Source organism: Agelaius tricolor, unplaced genomic scaffold, assembly GCF_023055355.1.
Source record: "Agelaius tricolor isolate 1412-34295 unplaced genomic scaffold, bAgeTri1.0.p SCAF_35, whole genome shotgun sequence".
Lineage (NCBI taxonomy): Eukaryota > Metazoa > Chordata > Aves > Passeriformes > Icteridae > Agelaius > Agelaius tricolor.
Genome location: NW_027269295.1, coordinates 3,039,534 through 3,059,095, shown reverse-complemented (window position 1 = coordinate 3,059,095; position 19,562 = coordinate 3,039,534). Strand labels below are relative to the sequence as shown.

General features: G+C 49.5%; 2 protein-coding genes across 3 annotated transcripts; one reads left to right on the top strand and one right to left on the bottom strand.

Annotated features, from left to right (window-relative positions):
• Positions 1-487: 487 nt before the first annotated feature.
• WDR45B (WD repeat domain 45B) lies at positions 488-16,700 on the bottom strand. Of its 2 annotated transcripts, none has more exons than XM_071452813.1 (10): positions 16,449-16,700; positions 9,989-10,063; positions 8,173-8,274; positions 7,534-7,621; positions 6,933-7,027; positions 5,410-5,600; positions 3,555-3,640; positions 2,809-2,910; positions 2,194-2,315; positions 488-1,929 (listed from the first exon to the last, which is right to left on the bottom strand). In XM_071452813.1, the coding sequence occupies exons 2-10, from the start codon at positions 10,044-10,046 to the stop codon at positions 1,823-1,825; spliced, it is 951 nt and encodes a 316-aa protein (XP_071308914.1). In that variant the 5' UTR covers positions 10,047-10,063; positions 16,449-16,700; the 3' UTR covers positions 488-1,822. The 2 variants fall into 2 exon arrangements, with proteins under 2 accessions (XP_071308914.1, XP_071308913.1); XM_071452812.1 differs by lacking the exon at positions 16,449-16,700 and adding an exon at positions 15,229-15,578.
• LOC139602619 (uncharacterized) lies at positions 15,334-19,500 on the top strand. The gene is made up of 2 exons (XM_071452596.1): positions 15,334-15,538; positions 18,566-19,500. The coding sequence occupies exons 1-2, from the start codon at positions 15,334-15,336 to the stop codon at positions 19,498-19,500; spliced, it is 1,140 nt and encodes a 379-aa protein (XP_071308697.1).
• The last annotated feature ends 62 nt before the right edge of the window (positions 19,501-19,562 follow it).

Sequence of the window (19,562 nt, the reverse complement as noted above, 5' to 3'; positions counted from 1 at the left end):
AATCTTGCCCAGAAATGTGTTTGTAGTCTGTCAGCTCTGGGATAACAGGGACAGGGGCTCAGCTGAGGTCCAGCAGAGCTGTGGGAGCAGGGCCAGGGCTGGGTGGGAGAGTTCAGGAGTTTCCTGGTGCTGGGATCAGGAGCAGCTCCACTGGCACAGGGAGAGGATTTACAACAGCCTTGGGGAGCAGCTGCAGCACCTCCCCACCACATCCTTCTCCAGGAGAGGACAGCTCCAGGTCCTTGTGCTGGCCCAGCCCAGCAGGGATGGAATGGTGAGGTAAGTGCTGAACAAGAACTGGTTTGCACTGGGAAGTTGGACTTGTTTTGGGACAGGCAGCAAGGTGCATGTCCCAGGCAGTGGCTCACGTGCTCCTGTCCCCTCCTCATGCAGCACATTCAGCTCCTGTCCTTCACCAGCCACCACTATGGACTCCCATGTTTATCCCCCAGCCTGGAGCAATGGAAACCATGGCTGTGACCATCAGTGAATACAGCAAAGTTAGTCACTTTTATTTAAAAGAAATAACATATTACAAATAAGTGTGCAAAACAATTCCTGTGGTTAAATACGCATAAAAGCAACATGCAACCTTGACATCAACATGGTAAGTTAGTCCTTAGTAGGTTACATGACACTAAAAGGGACTTGTCAAAGTTAGAGTTTGCAACTGAAGTCACAGAGTGTCAGGGCTGAAGCATCTGTGAAATTAGCTTTGAGAAGAGCAAGATCTCCCTGCCCCAGGGTTTAGTGCCACAGATGCCAAACTTGGGGCTGTCTCAGGTTCTGGGTTAGGAGCTTGTGCCTTAGGGCAGCAGGAAATAGGGTAACAATTTTTGGGGAAGAGTGTACAAGTCAGTGGGTTCAGTCTAACCTACCTGTCCCTGCGCCAGCAGCAATAGTATACGACAGCTCAAAGGGAAAGAAAAAGACAAGTTTGCAAGTTTAAAGCCATTGCAGACATGGAACTCCCTGCCACCTTGCTCAGTTCTTGTGCTGGCCATGGCCTCTCCAGCCTCCCAGCTGCAGCAGTTGGGCAGCAGTTTCACAGCTGTCACACCAGTACCCACTGTTGGATCATGAAAGGAATCAGCTCTACAACTCCAGGAGCCCTGGCTGCTCACACAGGAGAGGGGAGCTGGGGCAGCCCTTGCCCAAAGGTGCCTGCAGCTGCTTCACTGAGTTTGGCACCTTGGACAAGCAATGCTGATCCCTCACCTGAAGCAGCACTGGCAGGGCCACACCACCACCACCACCCCCCAGCCCTAGGCACCAGGTCAGAGGACAAGCAGGACCTGATCTAGAGGTGTCCCTTGCTCCACACTTGTCACCTTCTCTGTTCCCTCAGCTGTGCCAGGGGAGGGAGGAGCAAGCATGACCCAGAGTGTTCCCCTCTCCCAGCCACGCAGTGGAAGTAAAGCAAAGCCTAAAATCTTCTGGTTTCACATCCCTTTTCCTAAATCCAGCTGAAGGTGTGGACAGCCCCTGCAGAGCTCTCCCTGTGGCAGGCACTCTTGTTGGAGCTACAGTCATGTCACAGTTTAGACTAAAGAGAAACCCAATAGGCACAAGCTTGTTGAAAGCCACATCTTGAAAACTTGAGTTGGTGACAGTAACCCAAAGAGATTTTAATGATGAATACTTGCAGAAATGAGAACAAACATATGTAGTCCACTACTTCAGAGCTGCTTGTGATCATGTTGAGCCAGGCTTCTCCATGAGCTGTGCTGAACTTCTGGCTCAGTGCTGGACACTCAGATCTGTCCCTCAAAGGCCAGGGTGGCTGAGGCAGTGCTTTGAGCTGAGCACTGCCCTCCCTCAGTCAGAGCTTGTCGTCTGTCATTTCTAGGAACTGAGCGTACACATCCCTTGAGCATTCCCCTTTTTGGTTGAATAAGAACTTGTAGTAGCTGCCATCTGCACATATTGCTGCAACACAAACAAGCAGGGTCAGGGGGCTGTGCCAGGGCTGCTTTGCTCCAGCATCAGCTGCCCTTCAGACTCACAGAGGTGTTCTGGAGGGCCCCATGGGCCATGAGCCCTGCCAGCCCCGTGCTGTGCCTCCCTCCCTGGGCAGTGGGAGCAGGCAGAGCTCTGGGATGACAGGGACACAGCCCTGTCTCAGCAGAGCATTCCCTCCCTCCAAGCCAGCAGAGTTCAAAGCCACACCCTGGGGATGCCTCCAGCACTCACCTATGACAGCATTTGGCTCTGTTCCAAAGGCACAAATGCACGGAGAGCCTGAGGGAACCTGGAATTTGGAAAAACTCCATTTGGAACTGAAGTATTTGGGGAGAAAGGTGGCAGAGGCCAAACTGAAAGAGAAAACAGAACAAAGACATGAACAGGTTGGTAAGGTGTTGACTAGGGTGGATTCAGAGCTGCTGGAGTGACTGAACAAAGTGCAGGTTTCACTTGATTTTTTTACTGAATCAGATAACCTGAGTCATTTCCCCTCACAGGAAGGGAGACACTACAGCCACCTTGCTGGCTTTAAGTGACTGCAAAATCTGCCAGGAAGATTGATTTTTAGTAGAGGAAGGATTCCACAACATATGCTCATCCTAAGGTCCACTAAAACCTACACTGCCCCTCTACTGAAATGCTACAGCCCTGCAGAGGACAGCAGGAACTTGGCAATTCCCAGAGATGACAGAATCTGCAGCTTCATGCCAGCCCAGCAGACAGATCTTTCCACCTTCAGCAGGGTGAAGATTTTGCTACTGAGTGACATTGCCAGTGTTTTAAATGCAATTCAAAGCTCAAGGACCCCCCACCCCCAGGGCTTCAGAATGGCTCCATCCCTACCTTGACTGCTTATTTCTTTTGGGGTCTTCTGCAGCAAAAATGTGGACTGTGCCATGGTCACTGGAGACGCAGATGAGGGAAGCATCCTGGTTGAAGTTAATACTGCAGAGAACACAGACAGCTGCAGGATTGCTGCTGGGACAGACCCACAGCCCTGGCACAGACAGCCCAGGAGGAGCAGGGGCAGCCCCAAGGCAGGGCTGCTTTGGCATGAGCAGCTCCAGAACAGGCCCTGCAGTGGCAGCAGCAGCAGCCCTGACATGGACACCTTGTGTGGGTCACTGTGACACTGCTGAAGGAAATGCACCAGCTGTGGGCAGAATGTGCAGCTGCTGCCCCACAGTGGGGCTCAGCACAGCAGTGGGAGATTCCTGGGGAATGGGCAGAGGGTTTCCCTGCTCCTGGGACAGTCACACCTGGGCCCTGGGTGCTCCCCTGCCCCCCTTGCCCCCAAGCTCCCCCCAGTCCCCCTGAGCAGCGTTTCAGTGCATCAGGGCACTCCCTGGGTGTCAGTGGGAAGCTCAGCATCCCCCAGTTCCCAGCTGGGCTGAGCAGAGCCTGGCACCAGCCCCAGCTCTGTCCCTGGTCCTGCAGCCTGTGCAGGCCTCAGAGAGCTCCCAGCTCCTGCCTTCTCCTCCCAGCAGTGAGCCCAGAGTGAGATGCAGAGGCAGCCAGGGCACCAGAGCCATCCTGTGCTGCCTGAGCACAGCCAGAGCCACAGATGGCACAGAAGCAGCTGAACGTACCAGTATATGTTGGCTGCTTGTGATCCTCGACGGAGCTCCTGGATTAAATGCCCTGATGAAGTATCAAATATTCTTATGAGGGTCCCCTTGGAAAGGAATCAAGCATTGTATTAGGAAAGGCACAAGACTGTCTTTACATCTGTGAATGCATCCTAAAATTTTGTCTGAGCAGCATGCCCCTGCAGCCACTGCTGGGCTTTTATTCTTGGTAGATTTGCAAACCTCTCCTAATTTTGGGGAAGAACAGTAGTTTCCCCACACACCACCACCACAATGTTCTAATGCCTCAGGGTACAATCTTGTCACTCAGTGCCTCAGGAAGTCTCTTTTAGTTCAGTTCTAAGGCACTGCTGCAGCCCTGGCCCTGATTTGCAGACCCTGGCTGGTGCAGAGGGTGCCCAGGGTCTGGGGGTCCCTTCTGCCATGCTCCCCTCAGTACCACTGCATTTTTCATTGCTGCTGTGCAATTCTTTCCCACTAAGTAGAACCAGGCTGTGGCTGGTCTTGTCTTAAAACTGCTTCAGCTGACATAACTCAGAAGAATCAGTTACCACACACTCCTGATCTGTATTGATCCAAATCTGAGCACCCTCCAGTCAGGTACAGAACCCTGCACTGGGAAACTGCTTCAGCTGGAGTCAGCCAGGCTGAGAGCAGAGCTGCAGAACCAGCCAGGGTGTTGGTCTCAGATAAAGTGATCAACAAAGTGATCAGTGCTGCCTTCCTCTGATGAAGACTGGGCTGTGCATCACCACCTGCAGCTCCTGGGACACACCTGGTTAACAGAGACAGCTCACCAGGAAATAACTACCCAGCAGAGAAAGGCTTGGTAAACATAGTTTAGTTTTGATTTAAGAGACAGGTTTGAGATGTTTGCTGACTGGGCTCAGACTCCCAGTTCAGTTGGAAAATAAAAGCTGCTTGAACTTCTTCTCTATGCAAAACAAGGAATGTTTAATACAAATGCAGCAGATAATGGCTCTATTTAGCAATGGAGTTGGCAGCTTTTAGAACTCTGTTTAGGAGACATGCAATCATTAAGCTTGAGAGAGACTTGGGATACATTTTCTTTTTTTAAACTGTTTGAGTGACAGGCTGGGCAGTAGAAACTATGTGAAACAGAGACTCCTTGGATTAATTTGGCTTGTCCTTAAGAAACTGATTTCAGCTGAGTGGAAGAAGGCAGCAAGAGCTGTGCTCAGGGAGATGGGTCCATCTGCCTGACGTTCCCTGGGGAGAACAAATGTCCTGGCAGCTCTGTCTGCCTCAGCCCAGCACAGGGGATCTGCACTGCACCCTAACTTCATGTTCTTGTCAGGCTCCTGCCTCCTCAGCCCCATGGAACACTGGGCTTTCTGTGTGAGGGGGGCAGCCCATCCTGTCCTGCTCTGTAACAGGGGCTAAGCCAGAGCAGAACAGAGCCTGCCAGTACCACTGAACTATTTACAAGTATTTCTTTAGCCACTGGATCTGGAGTGAATTTAAGCAGAAAATGATAAAGGTGAAGAATGCAAATAAGCTCCCCGCCACTGCTTTCTTTTTTTAAAATTAACAGTATCTGTTGAAGAACACATCAAAGACATGAACTGCTTGGGCAAGTTGTGTTCAAATGTCACTGAAGAATCACTGCTACAGCCAGCTAAAACAAACACTACCTCAGGCACAGCCCTTGGCTGTTGGCTGTTTGGGCACCCCAGAGGAGCAGAGAAGATAAGAAGGACTGAGAGTGCACAGTTCAGTGGCAGATTTTCCCAGCAGGTATTTCTCTGTCTTTCCTCCAAAGGATGTGACTTGCTATTTTATCTCACTACACTAGAACACACAGTGAGTCACAGGCAGGGGACATCATTCTTACTTTTTCTGATGCTGTTGCAATTCTTGTTCCCTGCAGGTTTAAAGCAATACAGCTCAAGACTCCTTCATGAGCTGGGATGTCCACAGGAGGCTTCTCCGTGTTAGCCAGATCCACGATCTGCACGTGCCCAGTGTGTGTTCCAGGAAATGCAAGGAGAGAATTATTACTATTTGGACAAAGGACACAGAGACCTGAAAGACAAAAACAAACAATTGCATCATTTCCATATCCTAATCAACTTTTCAAATGTAAGTTTCTGAAATATAATTCTGAGTAAATCAGAATCTCATTTTAATGGCTAGTGCCATTACATTAATTGCTAGTCCCAAAACATCCCCTGTCCATGAGTGCAGAGCACACTTAAGCAGAGGAGCAGCTTTATAATTTTATAATTTGTGTAATTTTAACTTGCTCTCATCAGTTTATTTCAATGTAACCCAGCTGTGGTTATCCAGAATCTGGGGGGTTTTGCAGATCAGCCCAGTCAGTCCATTACATCACAGCTATTTTAAGAAGAAGTTAAAAGGTCTCCTTAGCAGCTCAGAAAGGGTAAGAGTTTATCAGGGATGACATCTGAGCTTCTGCTCCATCAGTAAAACCATGATTAATTTGTGTTTGAGCTTGGCTCTTACAGCACTGGCACCCTTTTCTTTGTGAATGTTTTGTGGCCCATTTAAGGTAAATCACACCAATCCCAGGTGTTCTGTGGGTGCCAAGTGAATTCCTGAAACCTCAGTGCAAGAAAAAACCTCCTCCTCCTCCTCCTGCATGCCCTGCCTGTCAGTCAGTCAGGCTGCTGGAGCTCTGTCCAGGCTGGGACTCCATGGCAGCAATTCCATGTTTGCTGCAGGCAGGCATGAAAACCCTCAGAGATGGGGATTCCAACCCTGTACAGTGTGGTGGAGAAAACACCTCCTGACATCTGAGCTGACCCTCCCCACCAACCCAGCCCTGCCTGCAGCCCTTGTTCCACCTGCAGCACTATCAAGAAGTGTTTGCTCCAACCCTCCTGACACTCCTCCAAGCCCCTGCCAGCCCTGCTGAGTCCTTCAGCAGCTCCTGCTGCCATCACTGAGGGAGCCCAAAGCCCTCCCTGGGCTCAACATCAGCCACAGCCAGGCCCTGCTATTTAAAAAGAACAGTATCAGTTTGCTCATTGGGCTCTTTTTACCAGGAGAGAAGAGTTTGCTCAACACCTCCAGCTCTATTAGGAAAGAGAATGATGCACTTTACTGGAATTTGTGTTTATAATTAACCTTCCACTAAAAATACAGGTTCTTTACAGAAGAAAGCTCTTCAGAAAGCACATCTATAACATGAGCACAGGAAACAGCTTTTCTGGGCCAAGTATTTATAAAGTCTAATAACCATTCTATAAACACAAAGCATCTCCAAAGGACACGACTGCAGTGCAGTAAGTGTTTAATGACTTCTAAAGAACTGACTGAGGCAGCTGAAGAGAAATGGCATGTCAGGAACACAATGAACTTGCTTCCATTCCCCAGCCCACAAGTACAACCAACCTTTAGGGTTGTAGCAGGTTTCAAAGACGTGCAGCTGGTGGGGATTGTGTGTGAAGGTGAAAACTTTAATCATGGAGTCCAAGACAACCACAATTCTGAAACAGACCAGAAGTTCTGTGACTCGGGTGGATAAAACAGGAACACAAACATTCACTCAGACCTGCAAAGGCTTTCAACTGATTCAACAGCCACATTCTCCTGCCCTCCCCCACCAGACTCCCAGCCTTGCAGCAGCCACACAAGATAAGCCTGCAAAGCACTTTTATCCAGCCCCTCCACCCACGCATACACAGACTCCAGCTGTTCACAGCTGCTCTGGCTCCAGGGATCTGCTGGAATTTTCTTCACTCCCCTCCATACCTAGAAAACCAGCAGGAGCCACAGGAGAATATTTCCCTACATTAGGGGACCAGGAATTCTTGTAGGTTTTTCACCAAGGCTTCACATAGCAGTATACTAAACTGGGGCCTGTTTACACCCAGTACCCCACCCCAAGAGCCTGTTTCACCTGCTGCTTTTCCAGCAGGACCTTTTTCTTTGTACAAGCAGCTGGAAGTGAGTAGGAGCACAGAGCCAAGCTGGAGCCCTCTGCTGTACCCACCTGTCTCTTCGCAGCTTCACTGCTTTGACTTCTGTGGAAAACTCGATCTCAATGACAGTCTTCTTCTTCAGGTCATCCCAGATCATGACTACAACAGTGCAGAGACTGCATCAGACCATTGAGGTATATTCAGAGATCCACAGCTCCCCTGTAACAACTTGCAGCTCCCCACAGTCTGATCAAGAGGTTCACCCAATGGTTAAGCAGCTGCAGACTGCTAACCAAAGGCATTGGGGCACCCCCTCACTCACACTTTAACTTGTGCAGGCAGGAGCTGGTCAACTCCTGACAAAAACCACATATCATTCTAAGGAAAAGCAGCTTTTTTTTTGTTTGCTCTGAGAGTTATGGAAGAACTAATGCAGCAGTTGAAGAGTGGTAAATTTTCCTACAAAGCTTGCCAGGCAGGGAGCTTCCTGCTCCTTGCAGAGCTCACTGTGAGAAGGTCAGCAGGCCTTGGAGAGCAGCCCCTGCAGGTCCCAGCCTGTTAGCACTGCACCAGCAGTGATGCAACTCACTGCACCATGGTGACTTCAACCTGCAGCAGCAGCATCCCCTTCACCTGACCTTCAGGGCAGCAGCTCAGGGCCCTGGCTGTGGGAGCTCTCTGGCCCTGCAGGGTGCACCCCCCCAGCTCACCTTTGTTGGGTGGGTACTTCGGCTTCTTTCCTCCACCTACTAGGGCTAAATAGTTGCAACGAAACAACATTTCCACATGGCCAACACCACCTTCTAGAAACTCTGCAAGACAAATATTTCATTTGAAAGTGTCAGAACTGGTTAAACTGCCATCTAATTTTTACCACTGTTACAAGAAAAGCTTGTGTTATCCAGCACATTTCTCAGGCACCTGAGAAGAAGAGCATCTTCCTCCCCTGGCTGCCCTTAAAAACCAGAGAATGTGGATTCCTTGAAGGTTCTTCATACTGGAGCAGTGAAGCCCTGGATTTCATACAAGCCCTTGTGGTTTCTTCAACAGCACTTCTGAGTGCTGTGTTTCCTTCCTGAACAGTTGTACTTGAACACGACCCCTTTCTGCACCAGATCCTCCTCCTGACTCCATTAAAGCAGAACAGCACATTCTGCTAGGAGGTTTTACTTACTGTGACAAAAAGCTCTGCAGTATTTACAAGGGATAACCTGAAACAACTTAAGAATGTGTAATGTGTTCTGAATCTGTGTTAGAACACTGAGTCATTGCCTGGATGGGAATTTCTTGGAACTCCTGGATGTAAGACAGACAAGCTGGGGCTGCAGCAAGATTTGGTTTCATGCTGGGTTACAGAGAAAATCAAATGGACAAGCTCCAGCTGGGAGTGTCTTGGGCAGGTTTAAACCCACAGGAACAATGAACAGGATCTCTGTGTGCCTACACAGCCAGTTCAGTGAGAGCTCTCAGAATCCACAGGGAAAAGGCAATCTGACTCATAAGGAACTTTTCACCACAGGAGTCCTGGAAGCATCTCCATCCAGAGCTACTGGCAGGGAGTTTTCACAAGGAACTCTACAGGATTTCAGGCTAATCCTGACTCTTTGAGCACACTGTCACAAGTGATAGTCCCAAGGCATGTTGCTTATGGAAGAATTTACTGTTAAAAGCAGAAAATAGTTTGTCAGCTTTGGCCATGTGAACAGTGACTAAAATCCTTACAGTGGCAGCAAGTGAAAATGTGCCTGATTTTGTAGGAATTGCTAGTTTAAGTACATTTTTCCTCTTATTAAATCCCTTTTCTCACCACAGGCTGAAAGTGCTGGGAAACCTGTTTAGCAGCTCGCTTCCTATATTTAGGGTAGAATGACATGGCTCAGTTTCAGTTTCCCATATTTTGACTCAGTTTTGTTTGCTTTCTGATAAAAAGCTCCACTGTTAACACAGCTCATCTACTGACTTCTGTTAAGACACAGGAGCAGCTTTACCACGTTAAGATCCTCCCAAATTTTTAAAGCATACATAGAAGGTAAATATTTAGAGCATTAGAGGTCTGACCTCTCTCAGTGCTCTTGCAGACAGTACTCTTGAGCATGAGAAATATTCCATTGAGATCTTCAGGAAAAAGCCTGGGGTCTCACTGCCACACTGGATCATCCAGATCAGCACACAAGAACAGAACAACTTCTGATGGCTGCAGGGAGCCACTCCTCCTGCTCATGAACACCCAGGAAATGCCTCTCCTACTCAGGCTGCAAACATTAGCAACAGCAAACACAGCTCTGCCAGAAACTGAGACAAATTCCTCATCAGCCAAGTGTGCAAATTAACAGCAGGGAGACTTTTGACCAGGCAATGGCACAAGTGAGAGTCCCTGTGGGAGCAGCAGGAGCTGCCTCTCCTGAGGCTTTATTCAAAGCCTTCCAGGGGTGGAAAAGTGAAAGCTGAGCAAGAATCAGTCAGGAAAAAGTGAGAAGGCTGAGCTTCCAACACAGAGCAGCGTGGGGTAATAAGTGAGTGCTTTACCTTGTTTCTCTTTCTCTTTGAGTGGATCTGCATTATAAACTCGGAATCCATTCTCCATTCCACATGCAAAGCATCCTGTGGTAAAAAGCACATATATACACACATATAAAGTAATTGCCAGGTACACTCAAGAAGGAAGCAAGAGCCAGAGGGTTAGGAAAGCATTGCTCAACGACTGCATGGTTACACTCAAGCTGAAGAGCACTCACAGGCTCTGTTAGTGATGGCAAGTGAAAATCTTCCAGAGAAGTTGTCCTCTATGCTGGTGGAAATGTCTTGATACTGGTTTTAGGCAGGTAAGAAAACAATAGAAGGAAAGGAAACCAATTCCCAACCCACCTGGATCCTGTGCCATGCACTAGAGTGCAGGAAACCAGCATCTTAATGTTTATGGTCCAACAGTTATGAAGTGAGCTCCCTCCTTTCTTAATAGATCCAAATTCACCTCATGATTACGACTCTGCTGTGGATGTTTCTAGAGCACAGTGCTCATCAAACAGCTTTTCCAGCTGGGCTAACAAGGGTGACTGCTGTACCATGTCAATAACTATAAGCCAATAGCTGAAGTCTAACCCAGGACACAAGCAGAAGGCAGATTAAAACTCTCTGGAAAATAATTGTAGTTACTTTTTCATATAGAAGTATGCATGTGCTTCTTTAGTGGAATCCATTAAGCTGCCAGTCCCTTGTCCTGCTCCTTGCCCTGCTAACAGGTGAACACAGGCACTGGTACAAAGCAATGCCACTGTGAAATCAGAGCAAGGCCAAGTCACCAAGAAGCTGCTGTCACTGGCAGTTGGCTGTTCACAATTTGCATGTACTGTACCAAAAATCCACTTACAGATCTCTGAGGTACTGGAGCATAAGTTCCACTTACTCTGGTTCTATTATTACATACTGCAATGATTTGAACCCCACAAATAAAAGCTGAGGAGCTCTGTCTAAACACAACCCTTCCCCAAACTTGATACTCCAACAATCACAGGGTGTGTGGGGGAAGAAAACAAAACAAAAAAACCTATGCCCTTAACCTGAAAAACTCCCAGATACAACTTCACCCTGTGCAAGAAACTGTAATAAATTAAGTGCACAAAGTTCTTGTTTACACAGATAAACACACACACACTCACAAAGTAGATAATGTGAATGTAATAATTTTAGCAGGATTAGCAACCATATTGCAATAGGCTTTGATATGAGCCCTGCTGACTTTCTCTCCTCCCCCCTCAGCATTGATTTGCTCTGGCTGCTGGGTCTGTAAGAGCTGCAGTGATCTCCCAGCCCTGGGACAGTCAGGGAGCAAACTGCACTGGAACCCTTCCCCTCTACACAAAGCACTGGAACCCTTCCCCTCTACACAAAGCACTGGAAACCTTCCCCCTACACAAAGCACTGGAAACCTTCCCCCTACACAAAGCACTGGAACCCTTCCTCTCTACCCAAAGCACTGGAACCCTTCCCCTCTACACAAAGCACTGGAAACCTTCCCCTCTACACAAAGCACTGGAACCCTTCCTCTCTACAGAAAGCACTGGAACCCTTCCCCTCTACACAAAGCACTGGAACCCTTCCTCTCTACACAAAGCACTGGAACCCTTCCCCTCTACACAAAGCACTGGAACCCTTCCCCTCTACACAAAGCACTGGAAACCTTCCCCTCTACACAAAGCACTGGAAACCTTCCCCTCTACACAAAGCACTGGAAACCTTCCTCTCTACCCAAAGCACTGCTCTACAGGACAGAACTGCACTGGAACCCTTCCCCTCTACACAAAGCACTGGAAACCTTCCTCTCTACACAAAGCACTGGAAACCTTCCCCTCTACACAAAGCACTGGAAACCTTCCCCTCTACACAAAGCACTGCTGTACAGGAGCAAACTGCACTGCAAACCTTCCCCTCTACACAAGCACTGCTGTACAGGAGAGAGCTGCACTGGAAACCTTCCCCTCTACACAAAGCACTGGAAACCTTCCCCTCTACACAAAGCACTGGAAACCTTCCCCTCTTCATCAAGCACTGCTCTACAGGAGAGAACTGCACTGGAAACCTTCCCCTCTACACAAAGCACTGCTGTACAGGACAGAACTGATCTGTTCCTCACAGCTGATCCATATAATTATTTTCCAGCAACAGTTTTCTACTCCCATCTTGTATTTCCAGGACAGTCAAAGGGAAGGGATGCTGAAGCTGTTCCCAGTAAGGAAGTGCTGTAAGCTTTGAGTTGTGCTGATCCCAGAAGCTCCTAAGAACCCAAATGCAGCATTCCTGATGCAATCAAACACACACTTTACACCTCCTGCAGCACCACTACAGCTTTCTGCAGGGCCAACCTCATGAGTAAGACGTGGGCTGCTTTAATGCCTTGGGAATAGCCACATTTTTAACTGAAGACAGCACAGCAGAACGTGGGGATGTGAGTAACAGTGAAATTCCCCATGTGGTCGATCACTACCCACAGAGATATGAAGCTCTCAGGCACGGCATCCCTGAGTCAAACAAGAGAAGAAAACCCTACAGGAAGATTCCTGCTTCAATCATAGGAACAGCTTTGAAGCTTGGTGATCCCATCTGACTGATTTCTGTTCCACTGGAATCACCAATTTGATGGCTTGTAAGCCTTCCATGTGAGAGCTGAAAGGGGCTGACAGTGGAGGGGACACTTCCTTAGGTTCACTTCCTTCCACAAGAAGTGCACCTCTCTTTTCCAGAGGGGACAGATGAGCTGAAAAGCCACTGACAAAAGATAACTCAGATACTTTAAAAAAAAAAAGTAATGATTACAGAGTAATTGCCTTGACCCCTAGTTGTGCTTGCTCCTACAGTAAATGAGCCCTTTGCCACCAGTGCCAGTGAGACCAGAGTGAGTTTTGCTCCTCCAACTCTGCAGAAAAAGGCAGGGTTAAATGAATGACCAGCCTTTAGAAGGGGACATGTTGGCCCAGAGAAACCTGCAGGCTCTGGGCTGTGAGGTCCCACAGGGGCAGTAGTGGAGCACAGGGAAGTGACCACGTCCAGCACAGTTTGTGCCATGGTGGTTTTCCTTGGCACCATAAATGCTGTGTACAGCCAAGAGCACAGGACCCTACCAACACTGTGGGGCCCTACAAAGCATCCCAGCCCACTGGAGAAGAGTAAATACATAAGTCAAGGGTTTCCATACCAAAAGAAACCCACACCTCAGTTTTCAAAGCAGCTTTAGGCTGCAACAGTGACAAAAGAGAAATCTGTCAGCAATTTACAGGTATGGCCATTTATTATGATGTTTTGTCTCTTCATTTCTGAAAAACACTTTATTGTCCTTCTCTAAGCATTAGAAAAGGATCTGAAATCAGGAGCTTACAGTCTTGAAATAACGAAGATAAAATCAGAATATTCTGACTTCAAACAAATGACAACTTCCATTTCCTTGTGTTACATTGTTTGTTTTTTAATTTAAAGCCTAAAAGTAACAAAGACACCTGATAGAAAACTAGCATCACTCCAGTCAGAGCGAAGGAGGCCCATGGCAGAACAACCACAGCTGCTTTATCCTTGCTAGTCAGGGAGACTCAGCCCCAGAGAGACTTCTTAGATGGTTCCTCCTGTTCTCCCATCCCTGTGGGATTGGCCAGACTTAAATTACTAAGAAATTAGGTTATTGTGGCAGTACATGCAGACACCCACACTTGTGAGCTCCAGCACTCCAGTGACTCACACTCTATTCCTGGCAAAGCAAGAAGGAAGCAGGGAGCTTTCCCTCCCCTCTGCTCTCCCTCAGGTGGCCAAACATCACCTGCCCTTCAGCACTTTACAGGAGCCCTAAACTCATAAAAGGTCACTCAGTCACTGCAGTGCAGTGTCATCATTCCTCACAGCAGCAGCTCCAGGAGCTGCCAAACAGAAGCCAATTGTGCTTTTTCTTGTTTTTGTCATCACTCAATTGCCTGGCCAGGTGAGGTGGATGGGACATGAATACTGCCAGCTCACAGATTGCCAAGACAAATTCCTTAAGGTGCTTTGGAGTTGATATCATTTGAAAAAGGAGGATGTCTTGCATTTATTGCTATGGAATTAAGGGAGCCTTCATAACAAACAAATTTTACACTTATATGATGATCTAAAGGCATTTTGCAATAAAAGAGAAACTTTTCTTCTTACACAGGCCAAGCACCAAATATCACTGCTCCATTACAGACCCTGCAGATCTGAAATTAAGCCCATGCTCAAAAATCTTTTTTCATCTCTGTTCAAGAGGCAAGATTAAAATAAGTGCAGAGAAACAAACTGTTCTATTCTTTTCAAGTCTATGGGATAGGAGGAAGAGAGCTGCCAAGATGCTCTCACCTCATTACCTCCTTCATGTGCTATTGCCAAGATGTCATCAGAGACCTTTGACTAAAATCAACAGAATAATTCGTGTTTACACACGACTTCAACGGCGTCAGCAACAGGTACATGAGCTGCAGTCTACAATGACAGAGGCTGCTAGAGCGTCTTAAGCAAGAATATTATTTGTTAAGGCAAAAGGATGTTACAAAATGATGAGCTTCTACCCCTTATTCCACAAAAACGACACTTACTCATAAGACTGGTGCTATTTTTGTCTTGCCAAAGCAGGATGAGGAACATGCACCCTGTTTCTGAAGCAGGCCTTCCCCTCTAACAAAGGGAAAAGATAAGCCAAGGATGCACAGGGGCTGTTCTATCAGTGCTTGCCTGCCAGTGTGATTAGTATGTTAACCACAGTTTTTAAAACACAAACCAGGTAAAAAGAAAGAAGAAAGCAGTTACGCCACTGATTTTGAATGTGGAGTACTTAGACTGAGAAAGGGCTGAACTGTGAGCAGCTCTCAAGGAAGCCCCTGAAGCCCAGGCTCTGAGAGCCTGCCGGAGCCACACACGGGGAGCAGCCAAGCGCAGCAAGCCCCAACAAGCCTGGGCCTGGTCCTGTTCCTTCTCCGCTCACCCACTCCCCATTCAACTCTCCTGAGTTGAAGCGCTGGGCACAGACCGCACAGCGCTGAACAACGGGAGAGCCGCTAAACCCTCCCGCTGCCAGCGGCCTTCCCGGCTCCTTCCAGCACTGCAGCCGCCACCCCTCGGGCATGCCCAGGGCAGCAGCGGCCCCGGGACGCGAGCGGGACCCCGCAGGGATGGCTCGGGAGCCGCGGCAGCCCCGGGCCCAGCCCAGCCCGGCCCCGGCTCCGCACCGCCGCCCCTCCGCGGCACCACCCGGCTCCCCGGGCCCGCAGCCTCACCGTGGTCCTGGTTGAAGCCGGCGTAGAGCAGCCCGTTACCGTGCGGGTTGGCCGGGAGCAGGTTCATGGCTCCGGCTCGGCCCCTTCGCCCCCGCCCCTCACACCATGGCGGCGCCCGCCCGCCTCAGCCCCGCCGCGGGAGCCCGAACCGAGCCGGGCCGAGTTAAGCCCGCCCGAGTCGGGCCCAGTCCAGCGAGCCCGCCGGAGCCGAGCCGGACCGAGCCCGGCCGGGCCGAGCTGAGCCGAACCCGCCCGAGCCGGGCTGAGCGGAGCCGAGTCCGGCCGAGTCCCGCCGGGCCGAGGCGGACAGGCCGGCCGCTGCTTCCGCCTGCCAGGCACCGCTGCCGAGCGCAGAGCCCATCCAGCCCCCGGCGGGAGGAGCGCCGAGTAGTCGAGCGCCGCGGGAATGGCGGCGGGAGCGTCGGGAATGGACCGGGAGTGACCGGGGCTGAGCGCCGGGAGTGACTGAGACTGACTGCCCGGACCGATCGGGACAAAGCAGGACTGACTGCCGGGCCGGAGGGCAGGATGGGTGGCCCGGGCCCCTCCCAGCTCCAAAGGACTGCTTGGTAAAAGCTTTCACATCAAACTAGTGAAAACTCAGGAGCTGCGGTTGGAACGCGCTAAAATAGGGATTCCCTGACTTGACAAAACCCCAAACCCTACCACCAACAGCACAGATACGTCCTGAAAATGTGGAAGTTCTCGGGACCCAAGGTCCTGAGCACCCTAACTGGATTTAAACAGTGATTTTACTTCGAGCAAGATCATGGACCCTTCCCAGCCGGATTATTCCATGCCTGCATGGTGAGCTGGAGCCCAGGCTGTGTGTGCTCACACCAACAGCAGCTATTCCCCATCCCTGCTGTGCGTTCACCTCCTTTCCCGTGCTCTCTCTGTGCCTTCCGCTGCTGTCGCGTCTCGGATTTGTCACCAGCTCTGCTGGCAGGTGACCGCAGATTTTCGGTGCAGCCCCGGAGCTCTGCACAGACCAGCTGCTGTGGTATTCTTTGGGTACTCATATATACATATAAAATAGAATAATCACATTGCTTCTTTATGAGATTTTGTTTCCTCAGGCCGCCAAGAGACTGGGTATATGAAATAACAAACCCTTTGCTTTTTTTAAAGCTTCTCCTGCCCAACAAGGGCCCCAGGCTTTACATAATCCGTGTGGGATTGCTGCAGGAGCCAGGAGTGCCGCTCCAGCCTGTCCTTACCTTGTGTTTATCGTGGCTGGCAGGAGGAACAGAGACCTGGCCTTGGGGACGGACACACACCCGCGGAGATGCTCCCTGCAGCCAGGCATTCCTCCTGCATATCACACAAAGGGACCAGGCTGCTCACTGGGGAGGCCAAGGGGATAATTTGGAAGAAATGAACCAACGCAGCCGTTGTGTGCATGGCACAGAATTGCTCATGCTACACCCGGACTGGGCGGGCAGATATTAAAGTCTGGGTGTCTCCGATGGAGGTTTAGCCCCGCGGAGCTGCAGGGAGCTGCAATTTGAGCACCCCGCCAGCTCCATCGCAGCGTTCCCCGGAGCTCCCCCGGCGCACTCAGCCCGGCGGGCGGAGCCTGCTCGTACCCGGGGCCAGAGCCCGCAGGAATTCCTTCCACCGCACGGGGTTTGCGGGTTGGGCTTTCCCTGAGAGCAGACTCGTTCTGATGGCCCTTCTCTTTAAACTCATGCACGATTGCTCCAGGTACCGCACTGCTCTGGCACTTTCCGGGCCGGAATTTTTACACTCCCAGTGCTGGTCCAGGAGGAACATCACAGCCAACACTGTGGGGACGCTGATATGAAACTGGGATGAAGCTGCACCAAAGGATTGTTATTACTGAGGAGGAGGAGTCACACAATCCCTTCACACATGAAAGACTTGGCCTGAGTTATTCTTCCGCGTTTCAGGTAACAATTTTGTAGACAGATATTGTATCAGAAGCCTTACATGAAACTTAAAGGCTGACTTCACATTCCTGGTATCTAATTCAGGTATATTGTTCTTCAAATTTTTCTAAAGAAAGATAAAGCTAACCTTCCCCAGTTAAAGAAACCATTTCTAAAAAATCAGAAGAAATTATTTATTTTCCAGAAACACTCAATTTATTTATTTTTGAAATAGTGTTCTTCAAGTCGTGTTTCTTTTACCACAGAGTCTGTGGCATTTTTGTCCTAGAACTTTCTCATAGAGTGGTATGAAATGAAATTTATTCTTACAGGAAAGTATTTAACCCACTAATTAATTCCCCAAAGTATTAAAAAACATACAAAACCATTTATCAAATTAATTACATACACTAAACCTTGCTGTGCATAGGCATAATAATTATAGATCCATTTTTAGCTTAGTGAAGTTTGTCCTTAAAAGTTACTGAGGGAACTTCACAAGGAATCCAAATGCACAATTGTAGCACTACAGAATTTATCACACTATTGGTACAATTTAACAATCATAAATACATTGTTAAGTATATTTAATACATTTTATTGTACTGAACACATTTTAATTGTGTTTAATATATATTCATTGTGTTTAATGCATTTTAGGTACCTCTGCCTGAATATGCAGGCCCATAACTCATTTTTATATTTTAAATCGTTTGCAAAAAATACATGATTTTATTTTATTTTTATTAGTAATTCACAGATTTCATGGACTTAAGAGTTGAATCTAATGGTATTTATCCCCTGTATAAAACCACACGAAATAGTGAAACCAATGGTGTTGTGCACATCAAAACCAAAAACACACAGTATGAAAATCCAGCAGCAGAATGTCATGTCCTTTCAGTGGCATTGAATGTGTCATTCATCCCAAAACACCATTTCTGTGGTAAGCAAGCTCTAAAATAAGACTTCACGTTCTAATTTTTGTCAGTGTGGTACTTACATGGACCGTGCACTGCATTAAACAGGAACCCCTGTGTTCGAGTCTGGAGGGCCACGGGGCGCTTGTGCGGAGAGGGGAACAGTGTCAGACTCGCGTCACACCGGGAACTGGCCCCTCACAGCACCTGGAACAGCCCCTCATAACACCGGGAACAGCCCCTCATAACAGCCCCTCATAACACGGGAACAGCCCCTCATAACACCGGGAACAGCCCCTCATAACACCGGGAACACCATCCCCTCACAGCACCGGGAACACCATCCCCTCATAACAGCGGGAACAGCCCCTCATAACAGCCCCTCATAACACCGGGAACACCAGCCCCTCATAACACTGGGAACACCATCCCCTCACAGCGGAAACAGCCCCTCATAACAGCCCCTCATAACACCGGGAACAGCATCCTCTCACACCGGGAACAGCAAATGAATACTCACACCAGTAGCACCTGTTCCTATTACACTGGGAACTGCCCCACCTCACACTGGGAACACCCTCCCCTCACACCGGGAACAACCCTCCATCACTGCAGGAACTGTTCCCTCACACCAGGATCAGCCTCCCCTCACACTGGGAAGAGCCGCCCCTCACACCGGGAACAACCCTCCATCACTGCAGGAACAAGCCCCCCTCACACTGGGAGCAGTCTCTCCTCACACGGGGAGCAGCCTCCCCTCACACCGGGAACAGCCCTCCATCACTGCAGGAACTGTTCCCTCACGCCGGGAACAGCCCTCCATCACTCCAGGAACTGTTCCCTCACGCCGGGAACAGCCTCCCCTCACACCGGGAACAGCCCTCCATCACTGCAGGAACTGTTCCCTCACGCCGGGAACAGCCTCCCCTCACACCGGGAACAGCCTCCCCTCACACCGGGAACAGCCCTCCATCACTGCAGGAACTGTTCCCTCACGCCGGGAACAGCCTCCCCTCACGCCGGGAACAGCCTCCCCTCACACCGAGCCCCGTGGGTGCCGCTCAGCCGCGCTGTGCCCGCAGGTCCCGTCCCGCAGCCCGGCTGGGATCTCCCCGTCCCCACGGCACTGTCCCGCACCGCAGGAATTCCCGCAGGGATCCCCGCCTGGCTCATCCTCCTCCCCGCATCCCACCGGCCGATTAGCGGATTTAATCACATCCCTTTGGGCTGAAGCTTTGGGTTTCACACCAAATGCCCCCGATACAGCGCCTGTGGCCATTCCTGGGGCTGCCTTCAGCTTCCCTCTAGTGGATCGGCCTAAAACCGCTCTTCGCAGGCGATCCCGAGCTTTAGAGCGGCTCCAAACTACAAATACCAGCAGCTCCAGCAGCGCTGAGAGGCCCCAGGACCCACCTCTCCTAGAATTAATCTCTCCAGTTTATTGCAGCAAATATTTATAAAGAATTTTATTTTTCATGTATAGCTATAAAAGCAAAGCATTTTGAAACATCCTCTCTAGCTG

What these genes read in the sequence shown, in the direction of transcription:
- WDR45B (XM_071452812.1), bottom strand. Translation starts at nt 15,295, where the DNA reads ATGAACCTGCTCCCGGCCAACCCGCACGGTAACGGGCTGCTCTACGCC. An exon ending in AACCTGCTACAACCCTAAAG is followed by an intron (nt 5,601 to 6,932) that starts GTTGGTTGTACT and finishes TTTGTCTTTCAG; the next exon opens with GTCTCTGTGTCCTTTGTCCA. An exon ending in TTGCAACAGCATCAGAAAAA is followed by an intron (nt 3,641 to 5,409) that starts GTAAGAATGATG and finishes TTCCTTTCCAAG; the next exon opens with GGGACCCTCATAAGAATATT.
- LOC139602619 (XM_071452596.1), top strand. Translation starts at nt 15,334, where the DNA reads ATGGCGGCGCCCGCCCGCCTCAGCCCCGCCGCGGGAGCCCGAACCGAG. An exon ending in CGCCGGGCCGAGGCGGACAG is followed by an intron (nt 15,539 to 18,565) that starts GCCGGCCGCTGC and finishes TACTCACACCAG; the next exon opens with TAGCACCTGTTCCTATTACA.